This window comes from Microcebus murinus, chromosome 16 (genome assembly GCF_040939455.1).
Source record: "Microcebus murinus isolate Inina chromosome 16, M.murinus_Inina_mat1.0, whole genome shotgun sequence".
In the NCBI taxonomy this organism is placed as follows: Eukaryota; Metazoa; Chordata; class Mammalia; order Primates; family Cheirogaleidae; genus Microcebus; species Microcebus murinus.
The window spans coordinates 37,485,305-37,500,974 of record NC_134119.1 but is presented as its reverse complement, the minus strand read 5'-3'; the positions used below and the strand labels follow the sequence as shown (position 1 = coordinate 37,500,974).

The window sequence follows — 15,670 nt, the reverse complement described above, 5'->3', positions numbered from 1 at the left end:
GCTGCCAGATGTTTCCAGCTCCCCACATGCCCTTCAGGACAGAAGCACACGGACTCACCGAGAGTTCTCTTTATTCCCTTTCATCCCCCCTAAGGTGAGGGCTTAGGCAGCTGTAGAATCCCAGAGGAAGGAATTGGATCTAGGCGATCTGTTTAGAGAACCCACACCATTTTCTTCTCTTCCTTCCCCAACAATGTTTCCAGGGCCTTCTGGTGCCCACACAGCCTTCTTCCTTCCAGATCAGGGCCTCTCTCCAGAGGGTGGCCCTAGTGTCTGTCAGGGCCTGAATAAGGCCAGACCCTGACAAGGAGCCCAGAGCTGGAGGGAAAGTGGTCCAGACCTTGCTTTTAACACCCTTGCAAAACCCCAGCCCTGCCAGGATATTCACGAAAGGTAAGAAATTCAGGTATGAAATCAAGAGAAAACTTGAAAACGCGAGTGTTCCTCAGGCCTGCGCAGCTCACAGAGACTCTGATGGCCAACTCTGCTGGGACTCCCGGCCTCAGTTTCCCCCAGGGCAGCACGGGCCCTGTGGTGCTGGTCTGTAGGGCCCATAGCCCTGCCTTCTGCTTTCCGGACATTGGGTTTTCTGCCCTCCACATGGTGCTGCTGGAGGAAGGCAGGCTCTGGATTAAAGCTTTTAGCCAGTGTAAACGAACCTTCTTCACCAAAGGCAGCGGGAGGGAAGGCTGTAGGGGCATCACCCACTCCCCACAGCTCCCCAGGCAAGAGCTCGGGCAGCAGCCATGAGCACTGAGTGGACCAGCTGAGGCTGGGGAGGCCGAGATAGGGCCCAGTCCGCAGGGGAGGTGCTGGGTTGGGGGCTAAGCTGAGCAGAGCCACACTCCCCCAGCCCTCACTTGGCCCCAAATCCCCCTTCCCTGATGTTGGCAGGGGCTGGGGCACCCAGACATGAGTGCGTATCTTGTGCTGAGATCCCAGGGCACCAGCGGGCAGATGCTCCAGCAGAGATGTCTGGCTCTGTGGGGGGTGGGGTGCAGTCTGGCTCCCAGCAAAGGAGCAGGGGAGCACCGTGTTCTTTCTAGATGCTGCTCAGCTAAGCCCCACTGCCACCACCAACGCTGCCCTGTGCATATGGGCTTCATGCCTCAGTCAGGCCTCCCTCTCCTCTCTGTCTCATCAGGAGTGGAGGTAAGGTCCCAGGTTGACAGGGACAGAGCTATAAATTGCATGGAAAACCCTGAAAGGGCCCAGATGACAAACATGTCATTGCTCCAGGCCAAGGCCACACTGAGGCCCTGGAGTAGCTGCAGCTCAGCTGGCAGACAGGAGACAGGACAGGGAGGATGGAAGCTCTATGGCTACCTATCAACCTGCAGCCCCTTCCTCCCCTTCAGTGGGTGGTCCCCCTAGCACCCAGCTTCCAACTCCCAGTACCCCAGGACACCTCGTCAGTCCTGGGCCAGGCCAGGGGGAGGGGGCAGCCAGGGCAGGTTCAGTCCAGCATGTCAAGGTCCACCGCTGGCAGTGGCTCCCGCCAGTAGCTGAAGTGGCTGTATTCAGGGTGGGCCAGGTCTGTGCTTGGGCCACGGGCCACAGGAGGGAAGAGGAGCTCAACCACCTCACCGAGCCGCTCGTACCTGTGGGCAGACAGGGCTGGCTCTCAGCCTGAGCTGCCACCAGACCACGGCCTCCACCACGTCAGGTGGGGGGGGGGGTGTATATCCTGCCCAGGAGCCCTGGCCAAGGGACAGACTCACTGGTGGGGAGGTAAAATTGGGGCCCAGGGAGAGGCCAAGACAGGGGACGTAGCAGGGCATGGGGGCATGTGGCAGGGCGTGGCCTCACGTGGATTTGTGGTTCTTCATGAGCTCCTGGATGAGCTCTCCCCGGGGGTTGACCGTGAAGATTCGAGACTCAGGTAGGCCCACCTGCCGGTAGGCAAAGACATCCTGCGGGACATGAAGGAGCACGTGGAACAGAGGCCCACTGGGGGGGGGGGGGCGGCTCAGCCCAAGGGCAGGGACACACTCACATTGGGCCTGTTCCCGAAGGCAGCGTAGAAGGGCTGTCTGTGGGGCAGAAACAGCTGCTGGATGTCACTCAGGCAGGCGATCTTGAACACCTCCGGCTTCTTCTCAATCACTTCTCTGGGGCGACCAAGGAGGGGAAGAAACCAGAGGGGATGGCAGGCTCAGTTGATGTGGGTATGGGGTTTGACCTCGTCACCAGCTGCCTCTTGGGTGCTAATGCTGGCTTGGTCTGGGATGGTGACAGCCCTCCCCACCACCCAAGGGGCCGTGGGCTTGTGTTGTGGAGGGGTGGTTACCTGTGGAGGGCAGAGAAGAGGCTGGTGGGAGACAGCAGGATGGGGCCCTTGGGGAGGCCACAGCCCCGCTCGCTCACCCACTGCAGGTACCCCTTGGTGAGGTCAGCCATGCCGATGGCCCGGGCGGAGCAGTATAGGAACTTGTACCCATTTCTGGGGATGAGAGACAGGGCGGCACAGAACCATCAGAGACCAGCCATCTCCCATCTGCCCCGTTGGCTTCAGCCTGCCCGGCCCACCTCTGGGGCTTCAAACCTTTGCAAGGAGAAGACTTAGGAAAATGGCTAGGCCAGGTCTAGCAGAGGTGGCCTTGGCAGCTGTCCAGCTAGAAGGAGCATGGACAGAGCCTTGAGGGGGGAGGATGGCCTCCCCTCCAGCCTGAGGCCTGAAGCTGGAGCCTGATTCTGGAACACAGCCCCAGGACGTGTGTTTCCACAGAACCGAGGGCCAGTAGGGAGGTCTCAGCACTGCAGGGATCTGCCCAGGCTGCTTCCTTTGTGGGTCCCTACTCCTCCCCAAGGTGTCCTGTCCCATCACTCCCTCTCTCCAGCTGGGCGTCCTGCCTCAGCCCAGGCACTCACAGGTGGATTTTGTGGTAGAGACTGGTGATGCCCTGGTGTGTCCAGTCTTTCCCCAGCTGGGGCAGAATGTGGCCCAGAGCATCCGACCTAGAGCCAGAGAGGAAGGGTCACTCAGGCAGGTGGTCCATGGGGAAGGCAGGGCCTCTCTTATGGTCCCCCCCCCCCACTCCCAGCATGGAGGGAGGCGAGTCCCAGGCCCGCCCGCCCTTGCTGTGGCCAGCTGGGCCTCACTTGGTGATGGTGCCGTCGATGTCAGAGATGACCACCTTGTCGTCCCATTTCCACAGGTAGATGGTGGCCTTGCAGCGGCAGGTGCCCTGGTACTGGGTGGTCACACTGAAGACCACATCATTGGCACCTTCTTGCAGGTTCAGGCACCGCTAGGGCCAGGCAAAGAGGGTCGTTGCAACTGCAGCCAGGCACCACCCACACTGTGGCCTTTCACCCCCACAGGCCTCTCACTCTCCTGGTCCCCCCAGCTCAGAGACCCTTCCTGAAGCCATCAGGGACAGCCACGTCCGGCCAGAGGGTGGCCATGCTGGTCAGGGCCCTGCACAGTGCTGGCCAGGGGACTCCTGGCCTCTCTGCACCCCACTTTGAGATGAAACTCAGACGAAGCCAGGCCTGTGACTCCCTGCTCAGGTTTCTCATGGAAGGACACCCCACTCCACAGATGGGGGCTTTGTGGCTAGGGTAGCCAACTCACATTCCCCTAGAGAGAGACCCAGCCCTGCATGTGGTCCACAGAGGATTGGGGCAGCCCTGCACCAAAGCCCTGAGCTGTGTGTGAGCCCCAGGATGCCAGACAGGTGGCACTGCTCTGCACCGGGCTGGGCAGACCCTCCTGGACACCTCCCTGACCAGGGAGCCACAGGCAGGTAGAAAACATGCTCTCATTACAGGAGCCGCCAGTGACTGAGCTTAGAGAAAACATGACTGAGGGTCTGGGCTTGCCAAAATCTGAGGGGCCGTCATCAGCATTTGATTCCTTTAGTGTGGCTTCTAAGGGCAGACCAGGAGCCAGCTGGGTCACTGCAGGTAGCTGTCTCAGGAAGATCTATGAGAGGGCTTCTCCAGTTAGGACATCCGACAGATAAGTGGGCTGGCATGTGAGGAAGTGAGCCCCCTGCTCCTGGAGGCATTCAAAAAGAGGCCATCGGGGAGGGTGCCAAGGGGGTGGATTCTGGCCTTTGGTGAACACGTGGAGCCTTTCCCAGCCAGCCCTGAGGGTCTCTGGGACAGGATTAGCTCAGCACCCCTTACGTACACATGCATGCACATGTGCACACGCTTACGATCTGATCGGAGGAGAGGCGGAGGGACTTCTTGTAGGCAGGAGTGTAGGCTGGTGTCGAAGGTGGCGAGGAGGGGGCCTCGAGGATCACGGGGCTGTCTGGGCCATCATCATCGCTGCTCAGGACTTCGGTCTTCTCCCTGTGGGCGGTGCTGGCTCTCAGGCCGCCTTCCCCGGCCCAAGGTCCTTCACTCCCAGTGGTTGCTCACCTTGGCCCAGGCCATGGGGGCCTGTCCCTGTCACTCCAGAGGCTGCCCAGGGTATCAGCGAGCCCTCCCTCTAAGTGCCTCTCACGTAGGGTGGTGGCAGACACAGGGGTGCTGCCTGGCAGTCTCCAACCAGCCCGGTGACAGCAGAGGGGGCCCAGACCAGGGCTGCCAGCCCTCAGTGCCTGCCTTGGAGATGTTTTCCTGAAAGCGCACCTCGGGCCTTACTCCAGTGCCATCCTTGGCCACCCTCTCCCCCCCAACCTTGTGCGTCTGGGTCACTTCACAGGTGAAAAAGAGAAGTCAAGTCAGCAGCCCCTGTGGGCTTGGGGAGAGAGGTCCACCCTAATAGGTAGACCCTAGTCTGGGCCAGGAGTCTGAGCACCTGTTCCAGCTCTGCCATCTGCTGGCTGAGGGACATTTGGTGTGTCTCTAGGTCTCAGTTCTCCCTCTCTGAAATGGGGGCATTTCTCAGGAGAAAGAAGGGGTGTGTGTAGAAGCATTTGGGGAGTGACTGAGAACCATGGTTGGGGACTTGGTGCTGGCTCCACCTGGCCCTCAGGGCAGCTTCCCCAGCCAGGGGTCCCACTCACCCCTGCTGCTCCCTGGCGGAGGTTTTCTCCCTCTGGGCACCGCGCTGTGGAAAGAACATCCATCCAGCCAACGCTGCTCCTGCCCTGTGCTGGGGCCACCCCGCCACCACGACCACCCACCTCCTCAGCCGGGAAGTCCCTGCGTCGCCAGGAAAACCACCATCGCCCACCCTTGCGGGGCATCTTCTCCTTCTCCAGCTTGTCCACGGTGCTCTGTGGGCAGGTGAAGACCACGGCATTTTCCCCTGCACCACGCAAACCTCCTACCTGACATTGCCCTTGGGGCCCCCACGAGCCCAGAGTCTGGGCCAACCCTAGAGCAAGGTGCTGTAAACATCTGGAGGCCGAGGAAGCACACTCACCTGGGACTCCACACAGTGACTCATGCAGCTGTGCATGAGACCAAGGGCCATTCCTGCCCCCCTGGCCCCACCCCTGCCCCCTAGCTCTAGCCTAGCCTTAGCCTGGCCTCCAAATCTTGAGGGTCAGGCCCCTGCTAGAAAAGCGGAAGGTAGTGCCTTGGGAGTGTCTCGAGATCTGGTGCTCCCTGCGTGATGCTACCAAGGGCCAGCAGGAAGAACAGTCTGTAGCTGGTCCCCCCTCAACCTCCAGGGCCAGCACAGGCAGCCTCCTGGAGTCAGTGATCCTATCCCATGGACAGCCTCCCTCGCTGTATGTCACTGTCACTATCTGGTTGGGGCACCATGGCCTTGGGAAGAATGCTGATATGATCTGTGCTAGATGCCCCCAGGCAGGGCCCAGGCCAAGGCCCATCTGGGAGACACCAGCATCCTGGAGACGCAGAAGGGAACCCAAGTCAGGATGACCTGGGCCCAGGGTGGACACGCCAGGGGGCCCACTTGAGCTGGAACAGGCTGGCGGGGGAGGGGTCTCAGGGGCCTCACGTGGTGGGTCACTCTGGGTAAGGTGGGGCGAGCCAAGCAGGGGTGGGTGACCCAGTGGTTTCTAACTGTTACCTTGGGCAAGTTTTTCTGGAAGGCTTGCAGGGAGAGGATCATGGGAGCAGCCACAGCCCAGTTATAATGCCTGGGAAGACAGAATAAGGTGTCCGGGCTGCAGCAGCCGCAGGGTCACGGAGCATGGGACGTCCCTTGGGCCAGCAGCCCCAGCTCTGGGACGTACTTCCTGTTGATTTTCACCACTAGGTTCGGGTCCTCCAGGAGACTGGGGTTTTTGGTGAGGTCCTGGTAGGAGACGATGTGCTGGTTGAACTTCTCTGTGCAGAGAAGCAGAGTGTGAAGGGTGAGGCTGGCACAGCCCACGTGACCTGCTGCCCCAGCTCCTCGGGGCCCCCACACTCTGCCACTCGCCTCCTGCTGGCCCAGCAGGGCTCCTCCCTACCTGTGGTTTTGCACCTGTTCCCACCCCAGGATTCACAGATGAGTCACAACTTGGTGTCAAGCTTTTGCTTCACTCGGAGTTGGGAATGCCCAGCCCTACAGCAGAGTGTGGACTCCACGGGGCAGAGAACCATAGGGAAGCCCAGCCCCACACTTCCGCAGCCCCTGGGCTCTGCACCAGTCCTCGGAAGGGCTTGGGCCATGGTCCAACATACCCAGGGAGATGTCCCGGCTGTCGGCCAGTCCACCACAGAGGGACAGTGCTATGGTGTCCACCGTGTCCACCGTGGGTTCTGGCACCTGTTCGGGGTTGGGGTACCCCAGGGGCTTCTGGGTGCTGGGTTCACTCCACCTTCTGGCCCCCAGCCCACAGTCACTGGGGACAAAGGGGCCAACAGTGACATGAACACAGGGAGGGTGGGAGATGGGCCCCCTCCTCCCAGGCCCTTGATAGTGGACCCTTGGCCCCACAGGCCTCGACCCACAACACCCTGGCACCCAGAACCCAGGCACCTCTGGGGGAAGTAAAGTGCTGCATTCTCAGAGTCCAGGGAAGGCAGGTCGTCCAGGTAGATGTCACTGGGGCCCAGGTGCTGGCTTCTCTTCAAAGAGCCTGAGGGGGAGGAGGGGACACCTACAGATAGACCTAACACGTGACGGGCAGTGTGGGCAGTAGACGGCCCTGCCTTTGAATGCCTAAGTTCACAGAACTTTCAGAAATGTTCTGTGTCTGCACTGTCCAACACAGTAGCTGCCAGTCACAAGTGGCTATGAGCACAGGTAAAATGTGATCAGTGTGATGGAGAAACAGAATTTTACATTTTGTTTAATTTCAGTTATTAATAATTTCATTTTAAATGGCCACATACAGCCAGTGGCTGCCAAATGGACAGTGCGGGCCCAGTGCTTGTGAGCTGGAATGACCCGGCTCTGCCCCTCTCTGGGCTTCCTGTCCCGAACCTCTCACCATCCTTGCTCAAGACACACGCCAGCTGCCCTCGGTGTCACCTCTGCCCCACCTGCAGTGCAGGCACATGCTGCTCCCTCAGCCTCGAATCCTCTTTCCCTGCTCCTTACGTGGCTGAGTCATTATTGTCCATGTCTCAGAGGACTTCCCTGACCATGTGATTTAAGCACCGCCCCCCCAACCCTTGGCCTTGTCCTGCATTGCCTGTGGCACGTCCCTCCCATTCATGCGTGCATCATCAGTCCCTCCACCAGACTGTGAGCCCCAGAAGGGCTGGTGCCAAGCACAGTGCCTGGCATACAGTAGGTGCCCAAGATGTACCTAAAATCCCAGAGCCCACCCAGGGGATAAGGTGAGGCCAGGGAAGCAGTGGGAGGGGTCCAGCTATCACTCACCTTGGCCCCTGGAGGCCCCCTCTGGCCGCCCGCTGGGAAATGGGCCGTCCAGAGTGGCCCAGCTCCAGGACTTGGAGGCAGGAGGGAGGTCTGCATCCCTGCAGCTCTGCATCTTGGCTTCTGCGCTCTCTGGGGTGTGCAGAGGGGGACCCACCAGAGCAGGATCCTCTGCGTCACACCGAAGCAGGTCAGCGCCAGCCCCTGTCACCAGGACTGGGGGGCCTGAAGCAGGGTCCATGCCAGCCACAGAGGTGGAGGGTGTGCTGGGTCCTCTCCGATGAGGAGAGGTTGTCCCCATGCTGCCTTCAGGGACCATCAAGGACTCGGGCTGCTCAGCTTTGGCCACCTTCGGTCAATCAAATGGGGAGGACGTAGGCCAATGTGGGGCCTGCCTTCCCCACCCACGGAGCCTCGGGAGGTGCCGAGTCTCAGCCACTCCCATCCTGACCCACAGGGGCCCTGGAGCCCTTGCAAGGCAGGGACTGGGGTTGACACGGAGGAACTCACCTTGGGCAGCCTCCCCCAGGCCCACTGCATGTGGGACTCCGCTTTCAGGGGACTGGGCTCCGAGGCCCGCAGCTCTAACTCTGAGTCGCTCTTAGGGGATGTCAGCTCACTTGCCGAGAGGCTGTAGGAAGCAGTACTCAGTGGCCCCAAGCCAGCCTGCCACCTCCTGCCGCCCACCCCAGCCTGGGAGAAAAATATCTGCAACCCATATTTGTGCCTGCGTTGAATACAGAACAGATAAAGACTATGGGAAGATACCAAAATATATCAATATATAAAGAACTCGTACAAATTCACGATAGGAAGGCAATCCAGTTTTTAAAAAAAGGAAGGGTGAGGTTGTGACTGTTTAATGAGCACAGGGTTTCCATTTGGGGGAATGGAATGTTCTGGAACTAGAGAATAGTGCTGGTCGCTCTACATCATGAATGTACTTATTGCCATTGAATTGTACACTGAAATGGTTAAACTGATAGATTTATGCTCCATGTGTTTTACCACAATAGAAAAAGTGGACAAAATACCTGAGCACTTTACAAAGGACAGATACAAATGCCTGGTTGACACACTGGATGTGATCTGTGTCATTAGTCATCAGAAAAGTGTAGATTGGAACCACTCTGAGACCTTGATCTGGGCCTGCAGGCCACCTGGACTCTCACCTGGCCTCAGGGGAGCAGTCGCCATCGGAGTAGGGGTAGATGTCTTTGGGCTGTGGTGAGGAGTCCCCTTCCAACTGGACACTGTTGAGGGGCCACAGGAGAATGGTCACTGACAGGGCAGAACACCCCAGGCAGGGCACAGGGGCCTAGACGTCACGGGCTTGGGGAGGTGGAACAGTGAAAGCCCAGAGAGGTCAAGGCCATTGCCCAAAGTCACACAGCATCAGCAGGGGAAACAGTGGTTGAAGCCCAGGTTGGTGTCCCTACACACCCTGGGGACTCTGGCCTTGGCTTCTCCAGCAGGGACAGCTCGCTCTCGGGGCCTGTCTCCAGTTCCTCTGAACTAGAGTCAGTTGCCACCGTATCCTCCTTGCGCCTGGGCTTCCTCCTCCGACGCCTCTTCCTTCGCCCAGTGGAAGCCGTGCCCGCAATGACGGGGCCCTCAGGCTTGCTGGCTGTGCCCTGCTGGGAGTCCGGGGGGAAGCCAGACAGGCCCCCCCACGGGATGGGGGAGGTGCACAGGCGGGGAGGCACGTGTTCCTGTGGAGCAGACCAGGGCCCTGCAGCGCGCTCATGCGGGGCCAGGGGAACATGCGTGGAGCTTGGGCAGAGGTGGCAGCAGTGTGGCCCTGCAGCCGCTGCTGAGCCCAGAGCTCCCTGACAGAGACAAAGCGGCCCCAATCCCAGGGAAGGACGCACCACCCCACAGGCCAGGCAGAAACCCTGATGTCAGCCTCTCATCTCTGCTAAGACTCAGCCAGGTGTCACCTCCTCCGGGAAGCTGCCTTGACTATCCCTCACCCAAGCTCCCACCCCCTTCCCTGCAATAACGAGTAGTTCCATCGTCCATTGTTTACGTGTCTGTCTCCCAGAGATGGCTGGGACTTGCTCTGAAGTCAGGGGTCGCCCCTCATCTAAGGCTGCTGCATGGCGTCTGGCATATAGTAGGGGCTCAATTCAAGTTTGCCAAGTTCAAACAGTTGCAGCTCCTCTGTTGGCATGTGTTGGGCCCTCCCTCTCCTCACCCCAATTCATGCTTCTAGTTCTACCTGCAGGAGCCGGCACCAGACCTGGGACAAGCCGGACCTCACACTTCCCAGCCCTTCTTCGGTGCCTTCTTCTCCCCACTGCCCTGCCTGGGAAGGGCTCCCTTCCGTCCCGCAGGGGCCCAGCTTAGGTGTCCCCTCTGAGACCTTCCCCAGCTCCCCGGGAAGTGGAGTCAGCCTGCACCCTGGCCCCTACCTCGCAAGTGCCAGAGGCCAGCCCCAACTCAGCCCTGCATCAGACCTCTGCTGATGGGGCGGGGACAGGGCGGAACCCCGAGGCCTCACCTGGAGGAGGCTCCAGGGAAGAGGCAGGGCAGGTGCTGGTGAGGAGGGTGGCACTCACCTCGTCGCTCTCCAGCTCCTGGACAAAGAAGGCCTCCCCACTGTCACCCAGCTTCATGTGCAAGTCCACAGGCTCCCCATTGATCTCGATGTCAACCTGCAATGGGGACTGGTGGGGCAGGGGTCGCACGGTCCCCACCACGGGGCCTCACGCCCGCTGGCCTCCCTGCTGCCCAAGTGGTGCCCCCAGGTTGTTGGACAATGGTGAGAATTACCATTTACTGGGCATTCGTAGTGCTGTATGTAGATGACCTCGTTTGATCTCCACAACAGCCCCTCACAGTAGCCCCCATCATTATCCCCACTTTACAGATGAGGAAACTGAGGCTTGAGGTTTAAGTTATTTGCAAGGAAGTGGCCTCGGAGCAAGTGAGTCTCTGAACCCAAAAAATCTGAGTCTACAACAAGCCAAGCTCTTAACCGCTCAGGTGTACCGTCTCCCACAGGTCACACTTTCCTGTTAGGATTCTGGAAAGTTCAGCCGCCTCAATGTGAAGGGGACTTGGCGCCACCAAACTCGCATTTACACACCAGACCTCGGTGCTAAAAATGTCTCTGTCACGTTCGCCTGAGCCCAGTGAAGACGGCACGGATCTACTAAGGGAAGGAACCTGACCTTTAAGTGTCACCCACGTATCTGGGCCTGGGACAGCATCGCCAGGTCCTGTTTACGTCTCCCACCACCATCCCTAGGCAGGTGAGATCGTATCCGTTGGTACTGGGCTCAGAGACATGCCGTGATTTACCAAGAACACACAGGAAAGGTCTCAGTGAGCTGGGGCCAGGTCTGATGGTCCCAGCGCTGGGGTCGGCCCCCTGGGCTGTTTCCACGGAAATCTGGGACCCCTCCCGAACCGAGACCCCCCAAGCCAGCCCCTAAACCTTCAGAGAAAATATACACGAGAGGAAGCCTGTTCCGAGGTCAGATCCGCACCGGGGAGAGAGGCCCCGGTCCTCAGAGGCCCCGGTCCTCTCTCCTGGGACTGACGTGGCCACCCGGGCTTAAAAAGCCACCCTGCGGCGGCCACCCGGCCGGCCGGAGCACTCACCACCTTCTCGCGCGACCGCAGCACGCCCAGCTTGCCGAAGCGCACGTGGAAGGGCGAGCAGCGGAACGAGCCGTCCACCTGCCGCACCACCAGCACGTCGATGCCGCCGCTCAGCGTGGCCGGGTTCAGGCCGCGGTACAGATCCTTCACCGTCCCGAACACCGTCTCGGCCAGCTGCCCCACGTAGTTCATGGCCGGAGCTTGCGGAGAGAGGCGGCGCTGCGGACCCAGGCCTGGCCCGGCCTTACGTCTGTGTCACACCCGGAGTGCCGCGGAGGGAGGCGCCTGCAGACTCGGTCTCGCCCCAGCTCGCCAGCCGTCCTGCCTGGGGACCCTCGGGCAGCCACCTCCCTTCTCCAAGGGCCGTGTCCACATCTGTGAAAGAAGGGCACGGGCTGAGATGACACTGTAAATGCCGTGACTAACGCTAATGACCGCGATGTTCCGCGGGCACAGCTCATTTCATCTGCACAACAACCCTGTGGGGCTGGCCCAGCCGGTGTTATTATTCCTGTTTACAGGTGAGCTGGATGGGTGGAGCGACTTGCCCAGGGTCACTCAGCTGTTAAGGACAGGGCCTGGGATTCAAACCCAGGTCTGCGTGGCTCACACCCAGAACTCTTGGTGTGAACCACTTGGGATGGCCCAACTGTGGAAACAGGAGGGGGTGGCCCTGCAGCCCTAAGGGTGATCTTCTCTTCCCAGAAGTGGGGAGGAGGCGGTCTCTGTTTTTCCATCCCAGAGCTCGGTTCAGCTGTTTTGCTGCCTCCTGGTTTTAGGAGTTGCAAGGGGCCTTGACTGGCCATTGTGGCTGATTATGGGAGGCCAGGGTGGGAGTGCCTAGGGACCTAAAGCTTTGCTCGTCCCTATTCCTGGGGTCAGACGCCAGAGGCAAGGCATCCCCGACAGCTGGGGGCTTAAGCCCCCAAACCCCAACGTCCTTCCCAGTGCCCCTGCTGGGAAGCCTGTCGGAGGCTCAGAGCCTGACCTCAGAGTCTCCAGCCATCATTCTCGGCCCCAGCTTCAGCCCTGACCCTCGCTCCTCAGAGGCCTTGGTCTGGCCCCCGAAACTGCTCCTTCCCCCAACCAGACTGGTCCCTCCAGCTATTCCACACCGGGCAGGGCCACTCGAGCCCGACTTGGGAGGCTGTGGCAGCCTCGGGGAAAGGCCAGGGCTGTAATGAGAGCTGCTTCCAAGCTGGCACGGTGCCCGCCCCGCCAGCTTCGGCTTGTCACCCCTGCCCTGCCGGCCTGGCCAGTGGCCTGCTATCCCTCTGGCTGCCAGACTTCGACCATCTGACCTCCTCAGGGCACTTGCCTCTCTCAGACCCTGGAGGACAGCCTGCCACACAGGACCACCCCTCAGAGAAGCTAAGTGACTCATCCAAGGTTAAGTGACTTATTAAGCTCTATTAAGCTGACAGGCCCAAGACGGGATGTAGGGAGGGGAGAGAGGGAGTGATGACTGAAATCCAGATCTCCTGACTCCATGGTCCCCAAACCACCCCAGTCGCCTGCAGAGAGCACAGCCAGCCCGCAGCCACCGCTGCACACCCTGTAATGCCTCGCCCTCAAAATGCAGTCCGTGGGCCACGTTCAGCATCACCTGGGAGGTTGTTATTCTAGAAACGTAGAGAAACTTGAGCCCAACTCGGCCCTACTGAGTCAGCACCTCCATTTTAACAGGATCCCCTCATGTTCCCAGTCCACAGCCTACTCTTGGAAGAGCCTGAATGACAAGACCCCCTCCCCCACGTCCCCCTCTGGCATCTCTCAGTAATGCCCATATCCTGCCCATCCTGGGACGCCTCGAATGAAGCAGTAGATTCTTTCAGTCTGTGTCAGAGCGTCCCAAACATAAGGCACAATTAGAATTGCCGAAGTCTAAAACACCAACTAGGTCTCTGCAAAAAAACAAACAAAAAAAAAAAACTGGAAGTGGAAATGCCCCCTGAGATGTCACTCAGATTCAACAAAGAGCTTATCTGCAAGGCACCCACCTTGCGCTAGGTGAACACTTCCACTTTGGTTTTGCACCACCCAACACCAACCAGACTGACAGCCACAGACGCTTAGTGGGCAGGGCTCTAGACCCCTGTTCCCAGGAAAACCACAGAGGACTCCAGAAGCTTCCAGAAATAAAGCAGCAAGCATGGGAGGGGCAGAGCAGGGGTGGTGGCAAAGGTCTGCCCAGAGAGAGGAGTGGGGAAGGAGGGTGACAGGCTCGGCGCGCTCTGGTACAGTTTCTCAACTTCGTCATTATTGCCATTTAGGGCCCCACAATTCTTTGCTGTGGGGGCTGTGCACTGCGGGACGTTCAGCAGTACCCCTGGCCTCTGCCTATTAGACACACATAGCACCCCCCACTCCCACCCCAGGATGGGGCAACCAAATTGTCTCCAGATGTTGTTAAATGTCTCCTGGGGGACAAAACTGCCCCCAGCTGAGGATCACTGACCCAGTAGAAAGAGGCGAATGGCAGAGATGGCAGCCAGGGTCCCACTGGGAGCCGCCCTGGAGTGTTCTCAGACAAGTAACTTGCTGGCCTCAGTTTCCTCTTCTATGAAACAAGGCCTCGATTTTCCAGACTTATCTCAGCTCTGATGTCATGGAGTCCAGAATTCTTTCCTCCCCCTGTCCCCCACCCCTACTGCCTGCTCAGCATTGTGGGGGCTCCTGTGAGGCTGGCCTTGTGCTCCCCCTCTGTCTGCACCCATCCCTGAGGGCGCCTTCTTTTCCCAGGACCTAGCTCCGCCTCCTTGGTCTTCTCCAGAGGAGAACTCTGCTCAGCTCCCCTATGTCACCCTCCACCCCCAAACCAACATGTCTCAAATCAACCCCTTCATCCTCCCCCCAGGGAACTGAACACCCCTCAGGACTCACGGGTACCCCTCTGTCCCAAGCCCTCTGAATCCTGTCCTCCAATTTCCTCTCATACAGCCCCTGCTTGCTCCTGCTGTCCTAGGTCAAGACTTTATCACCAGATGCCTAGATCATGGGTGGCCACAGGACATTACAGAAAAGGGCGCCAGATGGTCTGGGTTCTGACCCCTGCTCTGCCGCTTACTAGCTGTGATCCTGGGTAAGTCACTTTATTGATCTGAGCCTCAGGTTCAGCCTCTAAAATGGGGATAACATCAGGTGTGAGCAATGAGATAATTTGCACGAAGCACCAGAATGCAACAAGTGCCCATATGTTTCACCTATCAGCAGCAGCATATTTTTTTGGCATCATGACAGCCCCACTCACCCAGGCTGGTCCTGAGAACACTACAGGTCAGGCTCCGATGCACTGCACCTGCCTGCAGTTCAGAGTTTAGACTTATGAACTTGACATTCAAGGCCCTGCACAATGGTAGCCCTGCTATTTGCAAAATGAGCAGGTGGGCTCCAGGCAGGTCTCACAGGGTCCCTTGGCCAAGCCTCAGACCCCACTCTGGGGACATCCACAGGCCTTCTTCCAGGCTAGCCCACCACTCCACCCAGGGATGCCAGAACAAGCTGCCCCAGTTGAGCTCTCAGCCCTCCTAGGTTCCCAGATTTGGGTGGAGGAAGGGTGTGGCTCTCCACCCAGCACCAGGTGGCTCAGAAGGGTAAGGGCTCCCTACCTACCCTAACCTACCTCTGTCCTGGTGGAGAGAAAGTGCCACCCCAGCCCCCCAGCAGCCATACCATCTGACCTGTCTAGCTCAAGGCAGGCAGGGCAAGGGTCGGACAATGTTTTGCAACTGAAGACACTTGGTACTACTAGGGTGTCCTCCCCAAGGTCACACAGGCAGCCTAGGGAAAAGCTGGGCTAGCCCCCCGGGGAGGTTTTGGCTTCTTCTCTCCGGATTCCACGTCCTGGGTGTCCAGGCAGCCACTGGGCTGGGAGGAAGGATGAAGTCAGGCCGGCCCTTCCACCCCTGCGTACCCATCTGATGGCTAGAGGTGGACTCAGGCCCTCGGGCATGAAGGAAGGAATGTCGGATGGCAGGACGGGAGGGAGAGGGACGTCTCTTTCCCGGCCCGGGTTGGGCCCTACCTGGGGAGCTGCCCACTGGACCTCCTGGACTCGGAGCCGCCGCCTCTACCTGCGTGCAACAGGCTCTACAGGTGAGTGTCCTCGGCCCGCACTCGTCGGCGCTTCCGGCTCCTCCAGGACGTGGTGCGATCCCGGCTCCACCCCTTCCACGATCCCTGCGCCGTCTCCGCCCTGGCTCCACCCCCAGAGCCGCCGGGTCCCCACGCGCAGGGCGCCCTTTCACCTGTAGAGGCTGGGGCGGGGCCAGGCCTCAGGCTCCGCCCCCGAGCCTCCAGATGGAATGTCCCTGCGGCCGGCCACCTGCCCCACCTCCGGGAGCGGCGGCAAAGCAGGGACTTTGGAATGGGGCCGAC

The 15,670-nt window shown here is 59.6% G+C and overlaps 1 protein-coding gene across 1 annotated transcript; it reads right to left on the bottom strand.

Annotated features, from left to right (window-relative positions):
* Window positions 1-54: 54 nt before the first annotated feature.
* Window positions 55-15,485, bottom strand: LPIN3 (lipin 3). The gene is made up of 20 exons (XM_012781251.3): window positions 15,318-15,485; window positions 11,294-11,668; window positions 10,246-10,341; window positions 9,128-9,396; window positions 8,857-8,937; window positions 8,195-8,315; window positions 7,688-8,033; window positions 6,839-6,938; window positions 6,541-6,701; window positions 6,108-6,201; window positions 5,942-6,011; window positions 5,085-5,177; window positions 4,965-5,008; window positions 4,167-4,305; window positions 3,103-3,251; window positions 2,872-2,958; window positions 2,291-2,443; window positions 1,997-2,111; window positions 1,810-1,913; window positions 55-1,601 (listed from the first exon to the last, which is right to left on the bottom strand). Exons 2-20 carry the CDS (start codon window positions 11,483-11,485, stop codon window positions 1,457-1,459), a joined length of 2,559 nt encoding a protein of 852 aa, XP_012636705.2. The 5' UTR covers window positions 11,486-11,668; window positions 15,318-15,485; the 3' UTR covers window positions 55-1,456.
* Window positions 15,486-15,670: the final 185 nt, after the last annotated feature.